The sequence below is a fragment of the Mauremys mutica genome, chromosome 9 (assembly GCF_020497125.1).
Source record: "Mauremys mutica isolate MM-2020 ecotype Southern chromosome 9, ASM2049712v1, whole genome shotgun sequence".
Lineage (NCBI taxonomy): Eukaryota > Metazoa > Chordata > Testudines > Geoemydidae > Mauremys > Mauremys mutica.
The window spans coordinates 14,666,463-14,676,584 of NC_059080.1; the positions used below are offsets into that span (position 1 = coordinate 14,666,463).

The 10,122-nt window shown below is 35.5% G+C and overlaps 1 protein-coding gene across 1 annotated transcript in view; it reads left to right on the plus strand.

Moving 5' to 3' along the window:
- Nucleotides 1-4,924, plus strand: part of STAG2 (stromal antigen 2) — a 174,916-nt gene extending 169,992 nt beyond the window's left edge. Inside the window, exon 34 of the mRNA XM_045030088.1 lies at nucleotides 3,039-4,924. Within this exon, the coding sequence (XP_044886023.1) occupies nucleotides 3,039-3,062 (24 nt within the window). The 3' untranslated portion in view covers nucleotides 3,063-4,924. The remainder of the gene's footprint in view (nucleotides 1-3,038) is intronic.
- The last annotated feature ends 5,198 nt before the right edge of the window (nucleotides 4,925-10,122 follow it).

Consider the following 10,122-nt stretch of genomic DNA (forward strand, 5'->3'; position numbering starts at 1 on the left):
GGGATAACTGAAATACTACATGCTGGTGATACTAAGGTATTTCCAAGTTTCTGATTTTCCATGGTCTGAGTGTAATTCCCTGTGGTTAGGTCAAAAGCAAAATGATAAGAGGATAGTACTACTAATGTGGAAAGACATTTCTGTAGGAGCAGTTGGCAAAGATCCCTGTTCTGACTGAATGAGCCATTCACGTGATTTCACAGCCAGTTGTCAGCAATGGTTGGCTGGGGTCTCCTCACCAATCAAAATATGTGTCACTTACATCCTTTGTGCTACATAGGTTACAGAATTTAAATAGGGGAGAAATGTTTAAATATGTTTCCCCCTATTATCTGTAGTGGGCAGAGGCATTTTTTTTAATTGAAAAAGCCTTAGCTGCACAGGCCACTAAAGCCTGTGATTCCCACTTGAACAGCTATTTTTCCCTTCCCTCACCCACTTTCTCTGCCGTCTCCAGACTCCATATAAACTTGTCATCATAGCTGAATCAGGAACCTTTAATCAGCTCCTTTCATCAGTCACGTCCAGTTAAAAGTAGCCTGGTTATTAATTCTGTAATGAACCAACTGTCATTTTTAGCCATTTTCAGCATTCTTTTAGTATTACAAAATTACATTGAGAATAACAAGATGCAGCACCCAAACAGCCAGGCTCTGGTAGGAAAGGGAAACAGGAGATGTTCTGTGGATCCAGGAAACCTTCATGGGGGGCATGAGGAAGAAAAACGAAATTAGGAAAAAATCATTTGACATACATATAGTCAAAATTATAACGGGGTGGGGTTTATTTAGTGGAAGGATATGTAATATAAATTCCATTGAAGTTTTAAACCCCATCCCCCGCCCAATATCCATTTATCTGGCTCACATACATACTCCATATTAGCAGGCATCTTCTGATAGCAGGAAGTCATTCCAGAATTTGCACTAGTATGGCTTTTTTAATAGGATTTTGGTGCTCTCCTCAGATAGCACCTGTTGGGAACACCAACCACACACTAAGCTTTATTTCAAATGTAAAATATAATGCTTTTCCATTAATTGTAGGTAGTGGAACTGTTGTAAACATCTTTTTCATCTTACTAAAATGTTAATGTTATTCAGCCCGGTCGCCAGTTTCATCTTACACAGGGTTCATTCCTCTGAATCCAGGGCCATTATACATTTCCAGTCCGATGGTTCTGACCTCAAAACTTACATCATAGCTTACATCTTTACCACAGGCTCACTTTTGCTGCCATCTGCCCCATTCTTTTACCCCATTCCTACTAAAACACTCTCACAGAGCATATACTTTTGCTGGGATTTTCACCTTCAATAGATCTTAAATTTAAACATGCATCTGTACTTGCAGTTTATCAGCATTACCACATGATGGCAGCAGATGATAAATTACAGTACTGCAAGTGCATGCACCCAGAGCATATTCTGAGTCAAGTGAATGTGCAAGACAAAATTAATTAATCTGCTTAAATTTAAAGAAGAAAAATCTGTCTTGAACTGCTTATTTCAAAGATTTCAATGATTAATCCATATATAAACATCATTCAGGAATTGTATCACTCAGTATTTAAAAAAACTAAGCCAATTATTCTGTCTAATTTTATAAACACACATTCCTTCTGGGTAGGGTTTAGTGTAGGTTTCTTCATGGAATTGCTTGTACAGATCCCTCACTCTTGGAGTTTGTGCCTTTTGATATAGACGCTGGACACATTAAAAAGCAATTAGGTTATGATGGATCCAAAATTTAGTTTATAAACAAGTCATGATAGTTCCCTGCGATCTCACTTGTTTTGTGGCACACACAGTGTCATTGGCACTTAGGACTACTGGTTTCTCATCACAGTGTATTTTTGTATGCCTTTTATAGTTTACTTCAGTTCCATGTTAATTGTTAGTGCCAAGGTCAACATTAAGAGTTGGTTTGATGCCAGAGAGAGGAGCAGGTGCACATCAGTATTGTATAAATTCTTGCTACAACAGGGTATGAAATTTCTTTTACATAGTTGCACTGCACTATATTTTGATCCTCAAAGTCCTATACAAAGCAAAGGAGGAAAATGAACGCATCTGGATATTTTTGGTTGTCAGTCCTGGAACCTCCTTTTGATAGTTCAGGAAGCAGCTTGCCCTCCTTGATGTCAGATAAGTCTGAGCAGATTCTTCACCCAGATCCAGCTTTCTTTCACTTAATCATGTGGTCTCTCAAGTGAGGTTTTGTCTTTATTAGATTACTTACTAGTTGTATTTTTCTGAATACATTGCCTTCATCATCGGTACCCACTGTTTAGTCTCTGTATCCTGGACAGCAACTGAGAGGCAAGATGTCTTCTTTTATAATAAATGGAGATATACCTATCTCCTAGAGCTGGAAGGGACCTTGAAAGGTCATCAAGTCTAGCTCCCTGCCTTCACTAGCAGGACCAAGTACTGATTTTGTCCCTGATCCATAAGTGCCCCCCCCCGAACTCTCAACCTTGGGTTTAGCAGGCCAGTGCTCAAACCACTAAGCTATCCCTCCCCCTTAATAGAGACAGTCTGTGCACCAGACCATACATTCATAGAGGCCACTCCATCCAAGACTAACTGCTTTTTAACAGTTCTGAAGAATAAGATACTTGACTTCTGTTTTGGGCCTGAGAAATTGTCATCTTCAAAGAATTCCAGATTGTTAACTCATGGAAAAACTAGCTAATTTTTACTTATTTAAATTCATAGAAATATGATTGAGTGTTAAGCTGTTTTTTATGATAGACATATATTTCAATTTTTTTGAGGATCCACTAATAAATAGATATGAGATGTATTGTTTCCATACTACAGACTTGGTAATATCCTCTTCATTTTTGCTAATTTTGGATCGAGGAGAGGATAGAACATTTAAAATAGATTGGAACATTTGTATGTGTCTTGGTGTGATGTAATCTTAGTAGTACATTCTGTGTCTTGTTCTTTACATTTAAGATAGAATTTGTAGAAAAATATAAATTGTCTAGCAGGCCACTTTTAATATGTAACATTTTTCTTTTGTTTTAGGTTCTTGGAGTGTCAATGTTTTAATACCAGATAAGCAAATAAATCCATGATGAAGTCATTTTCTAAGTGGAAGAGGAAGCTTTTACATACAAAATTGTGGTAGATACAGTGAAATTCTGAACAGATTTTTCTCTAAGGAGAATGACATGCTTTCAAGATCAAGTGCATTGAAGGGGCAGTTTTGTTTGCCTGAAAAATGAAATGTAAAGGACAAGTAAACAGTTTGAGGATAAGCTACAGTTTTTGTTGAAAAACCAATATTTTATGTGTTAGTTTATTTCCGAATCATAAGAAGTATTCCACATTTGTTTTAATCTAACATTCTGAGAGGTGCTTGGTACAGATTTGAGCTCCTCTTTTTTTACATTTATTGGGTGTACTAAATAATCATGAGCTCTGCTGGGTTTGTTTACATACATGAACTGAAATGACAGATGGATTGATTTTTCTAGAATTGTAAAACCAGCAGAGTTTTGGCATTTTAAATTAAATGCTTAATCTGCATCAAGAGAAGCTTTGTTTTAGTTAAGATAATCATGGAGAAGAGTAAGCTTAAATGCAGAATGTTATCAATTTTTTCATCTAAAATATTTTTTAAACCCAAAAGCTTCATTCTAGCCTTCTCAGAACTGCCAGAAAGTAACATAATTCAGTCATGCTCGCCCATTATCAACCCTGAAAGTTTGCTTGTCCTTTAAGAAAAATGTAATGTTGTGAAATTCCTTCCAGTAGTGCCACTGTATTTTGTCTCCAAATAAAAGAAGCTTATTGTAGTATGTTTGCAGAAAAATTCTAAACAAAAATTATACAGCTTATTAGAGTGTGGGAATAGGGATCTAAATTTTAAATAAAATTATATATATATATAAATTGGTGCTGATTTTATAATTGCGCAGTTTGTTTAGTTTTTTCTTACTTTTAAATTCCAACTTAAAATTATGAGGTTTCAGAAATATATTGAAAGTTTAACAATGTTTAAAAATAGAAAAGCATGAGAATTCATGCTTTAAAAATGATTTTTAAATTTGTATTTTATATTGTTTTATCTATCTGTCTTTGCAAGCAGTCTTCAGGTTAAAGATACTTCTAACAGGTTACAGTACATTTCCTCTGTATGTAAATTAGATTGGATAATAGAAATTCATAAACCACCCCATAATATTCTTTGAAAGCTAAGCTTTAAACTTCATTTTTTGTCCTTTCACAAATAAATTAAATCAGTTTAAAACAGAAAGTGGATCTATGCCATTTTGACATCAACTTATTTTGCAAGGCTTAGGCAGCTAGACATCATTTTAAAGGAAATATTAACTTATATTACATATGTATATTTTTTGTCAGTTGTCTCTCAGTTCTTGAGGTATATTATTTTAATCATTCCATGCCTTAATACGCTTGCAATACAAGAATTCCCCAAATGGGTGAACACAAAAAGGCTTCCTGTTTTTTAGATTCAGAAATTAAACATTGGGCTGTGGTAGCCAAAAACCATAGATTATCTAAAGGATCATGATAAAATGTAATTATTTTACTAAGTCATGGGATAACCATATACTCAAAACCAGATCTGCCTAACTCATTTTACATAAATAAATAGTCTCATTTCTAAAAGTACTGCCTATATTGTTTTTCACACCACTGCATTTAATAGAACTGCTGAGAGGACTGTATATATGATTTTAAACTTAAATTGATTTTTTCTTACTCTTGAACGAGTGTTTCTTTGTGAAAGCAGTTCTTACAGCTTTATGTTTTCAACCAGCTAAAATGTTTTATATATTTACCTTAACCTGTTGTCCTCCACATTCTATTGTCCTAATTGTACTGTTTTCTGATTTGTATTTATGTCTTGAGACAGTAACTTTTTGAATAAAAATAAACCTACAGTATGTTGTATGTTTGATCTTTTTAAATCAGGGGGTAGGGAAGGACGTTGAAAATAAGGATGTGAGTGATGCAAATGTTATGTTTATAGAAATTAAATCTTTTTCCATGTCTTTTAAGTGTTTGTCTCAGAGTTGAGATAATGTATGGAAAACTGCACTGTTTTATATTTGTAATAAATTGTACAAGTTTTTAAAATGTGAATAAAGCACTAATTGGGTTAATAATTTAAAGTAGAAAAGTTATGCAATCATGATTGTTTTAAATATTATTTAATTTGGGATAAACTTGTTATACAAATCTTTAGCAGTGTAAATACGAAGAAATCTTTTAAAGAGGGTAGTACCTGAAAATAAAATTTAAGATTTGTACAATACTCTTGTATGCCAGGAAATCAATGGCTAATTGGTTTAAAAAAAAATCAAGCGTGACAGTAGCTGCTCTGTAGCATTTCTGTTCTTAAGGATATGTCGGTCTTTTCTTCTACTAACTGACCTTGTCTAACATAACTGCTGTGTTAATTCAGATACTGGAAGTGGGTGAAAATGGATCAAATTGAGCAGTAATTTACACAAGTTGGCATGTCATTAAAGGTGATGATTCTTTTTATTGTGAGCAATAGCTCAGGGCTCAGCACTCTCCATTTGTTGCACACGAACATCCTGACTCCTGGTACGATAAGTTAAACAATTCAAGTTTAATTGTTAAGAGAAAGAAACAGCAAGGAAAGTTAAAATGTACTAAAAATGAACATCAGAAAACAAACATACACAAAGTTTTTGCTATCTTTTTTTTAAAAGGTCTGATTTGGCAAGGCCTCCCTCCTTCTCTACTTGACCTGTCATTGCAAATAAATGGTTGTTTAAAATGTTGTTGATATATTACTAAGAATTAGAAGTATATGACTCTAAATGTTCCCATTATCCTTATAAATGTTCTGACCTTTTCTAAATCCTGTTAAACAATTGGCCTAAATGATACCTTGTGACATTTGTGCATGTTGTAGAAGGTATTTTCATTCACTGCCAACTTCTTGTACTATGGAAGGTAAATAACTTACTTTTTACCGTCTTAGTGTACCATTAATTATTTTGTATACCTTTTATCATGTCTCCTCAAAACTGAAAAGTCCCAATCTTTTCAGTCCCCTTACTTATGGAAGTCCTTTTCAGTTCTCTAATAATGGAGCACAAGTTTTCATAGAGCTGCCAACAGTTGTCAATGTCTTTTTCCCTCCTTGACTTTTGAGTTAAACTAGAGCCTGGTAAAGTGTGTAAACTCAAATGACTCCAATCAATATGCATGACCCCATCTGCCATCATGTTACTTATTAACGTAGCTTGCCAGATCCCTCTGAAGTTTCTCGTGGTAGTCCTTGGTCATGATTTATCTAACTTTATGTCCTTTGCAGATTTTGCCACTTCACTGCTCTTCTCCCTTTTCCAGATCAGTAACAAAATGCATCGGTCCTAACACATAACCTCAGGACAACCCATTGTTAACTTTTACCCATGATGAAAATATAAACCTACTGTTTTATGTCTCTTGAGACAGTTTCTGGCTCATGACAGTAGTTTGTCTATCACTACTACTTAGTTTCCTTAATAGCCTATTGTGAGGGACCTTGTCAAATATTTTTTGAAAGTCCAAATAATTGGCAGCTTGTTCTCCTTTTATCTTTTATTTTGTTGATGTCCAAAGAATTCTGATTGTGAAACTCAATTTTCTTTTACAGAAGCTATGCTCTCTAGTCCCTACTATATTGTGATTGTGTAGGTCTTAAAATTTTATGTAATATTTAGTTTTAACAAATTTATGTGGTACTGAAGTAAAGGCTTCCTGACATAATTCCCCAGATCACTCCTATCCCCATTTTTGGTACTCTAAACATGGCCTGGGGTTCTGCTGTGATATCAGCTACATATACTTATGTGTATATGTTCAAAAACCATATATGTACAAGAGGACAAGATAACATAAGAAAATATCTGCCATATTATAGTGATTTATACAAAAAGAACAAAGGTGCAACTCATGCTAACTTGTCAACTCATTTTTTCCCCCTCACCTCTCTTCTCTTCCTCCAGTTCCCACCTTGGTGAGCCTTACATGCGTCTTGTTTCTTTGATTACTTAAATTCTTGAGTTTTTTCCCTGACTGAAAAATCCTGACACTCTTTTTTTTTTTTAGAGCTGATCTTTTTTAAACTAAAACTTTGTATGTGTTTACCTTCATATTTTTAAACAGGTTTAATTGCGTATTCTGTTTTTCATAAGTACTATACACTTCTGAAAATCAGGCAACTTTTTAAAGTCTTTAAATACAGATATAGTTTCTTATACCAAGAGACTGATTATTATGATAGGATTATTTTCATTTAATTGAATGGGCTTTGGATTAGGCATGTTTGAAAATTGTGGCCATTGTTTTTAAGTAAATCCATGTCTACATTTCTTTCAGGGTATGATTATGGATCTCCCAAAACTAAATCTGAAAGTATAATCAGAGTTTGATTTTAATAATTTCACTTTACAATAGAGCTGATTTTTTTTGACAGAAGAACAACGAAAGGGAAAAATCAACAATTTGTTTATTTCACTAGCTTTATAAAGAATGAAAACCATATTACAAAGATTGAAAAATGAAATCCCAGTATTGGATAAGCAGTCATCAGTCAGAATTCTGTAGTTAACCCACACCCCTCAAAAATCCACCTTTTAAAGAAAAGTTGTATTAAAAGTCTGTCAAAATGGGAGTTAAGTCAATTACAAAAATAGAGCTGGAAATAATTATATATCAAGAGTACGTGGCATGTAAAATTCAAAATGACGGAGAGCGTCAATGCTCTAGTTATTCCTCAGCTGAGAAGAGGAACTAAGTGTTGAAATGCAGTCACCACTGCATGAAAAACAAATACAAATTGAAGATATAAAACAAAATGATTGGGAGAAACTGAATCACGAACTTGTTATGCTGCCAAAAGCAGAATGTCTGGTGACCGTGCTTAGTCCTCAAGTTTCCAGAAACACCAACAGAGTTTTTTGAATTCTGTAGGTAAGAGGAGTAGCCCAGGTAAGAATTTTTCCATTCACCTATCCTAAGTAATGTCTGTCACGGAGTGTGGGGGAGTCAGGGCTCTGCACCCCCCACTTCCTATGATTAACCATGACTCTCAGCCAGCCAGTAAAACAGAAAGTTTATTAGACGACAGGAAAACGGTCCCAAGCAGGGCTTGTAGGTACAACCAGGATCCCCCAGCCAGGTCCCTTTGGGGGGCAAGGATCTTAGACCCCAGACTTGGGGTTCCTTGCATCTTCCCAGCCAGCGCAAAACTGAAACCAGAACCCCCTCCAGCAGGCTCTCTCCCCCTCTCCCTTTGTCCAGTTTCCCGGCAAAGGTGTTGACTCGCCCCACCTCCCTTCCTGGCTCAGGTTACAAGCTCAGGTACTGTCCCTCACCTAAAGTCATCCCCTGCTCTCCCATCCCCCATGCAGACAGTCCCAGTAAAACTAAACGACATTCCCAGGTCAATCCACCCCGCTCCCTACTGCATCACAATGTCATTAGCTGAGAAGCTTCTGTCGACATTAGCAATGTTATAATTGAACTGGCAAAACTAAAGGAGATAGTTGTGTGAGTGGGGGAGATGACTTGTTTTTCTTTAATCTGGCTTCCCATTACAACTGGGGATGCTGCTCAATCTACTGGGACTCAGCCCTGGTATAAATTTAGTACATCTGTCAGAGGTACAGTAGGGTAGAGGTTTCTTTAAAATTGATACGAATGCTCTGCTATAGTTTCAATAGATGTTTCTCTTTGGTTGACTCAGAGCTTTGGAGTAACTCGGCATCATCTCAGTTAACTGGTCTGCCTGTCCATTGACCTAGAGTTCTAGAAAGTACTTTTAACATGTTGAAAACTTAGCAGTTCCATACTAAAGTTCTTGCTATTTGCCACCCCATATGATCATTCCAGGAAGCCATGTGTTTTGCTTTTTCTTTTAAGCAGCAGTTAAACCACAGTTCTTGAGTGACACGTAGACAGATCTTTTTTATTATCACATTGCTTTCACAGCTTTACATTCTGTTTTTCTAACATTTGAACTTCACAATAAGCAAAAAAGCAAACCACATCCACTTGTTTTTCATATTATGCATGAAGGAGCTTACTGATAACCAGATGTGATGAACTTTACGTTTAGACTTGCTTTAACATCTTGCTCTTTGTATCTTTTTATATGTAGATTTTCACTTTTCAAAATACTGTATTGCATTACACAATTTTTTCTTGTATGTACCAGTTGATGACTGATATCAACTCATCCCTTCTCCTCAGGTTGAAATTGTTTGCCTTTCTAAAAAACTAGTGGTTTGCCAGTTTCAATTACTGAAGTTTTCCATTACATCCATGAGTTGAAATGCTTTAAAGTGTGTATGATGCTGATTCTAAAGCTCCGGCAATGCAGTTTTGCCAATTAAATTGTATATTTTTTTGTTTCTACACTATTTTAAGGTGTCTTGGTTTACAATTTTCAAATCTATATTGTGTTTGTAATTGTTGGAGAGTATGAATTTGTATTTTTGCTGTGACAACTCTTTAAAGGAAACTGTTACTAGAAAATTGGAAGATGGAGCTTTCAGTGTAAGAAACAAAATGTTTCCTATTACTTTCAATAGCTATTACTTGGCAAAAAGAGGTTTGCCGGAAGGTATGACCTAAAATGGAAAGGTGACATATTCTATTTTTAAATGACTTTCCTTACAATGTCTACTCCGTCATCTCTTGCGATACTATAGAGTAAAAATAAAATATCTTGATCTCCGCTTGTGTCTGATGGGCAAATGATATGTAGGACAGACTGACAGCCGACTTTGTATGTCTGACAGAAAGCAGATTGGTACACTGTATGAAACATTTTGTAGTCAGACTCCAGAATAGCCTGGGGCTGCGGAGTTTCAGGTGCCTGGCTTCTTTTCCTTTTTCTGGGATTCATTCATAACTGACTAAGCAGAATATCTGGTTAATTATAGGTTTTTATTATGGTAGCTTCAGATTTTATGGATCTGGGCTAACAGTCTAGAAGCAATTGCCAATCACAACTTCTTCCCTTTTTCAGTCTCAGGCATTTGTGTTTGGGTCACTGTATGCATCTGCAGAATTTGAAGGACATCATGTCATTCAGAGTTCGTTGGGTCCCTGT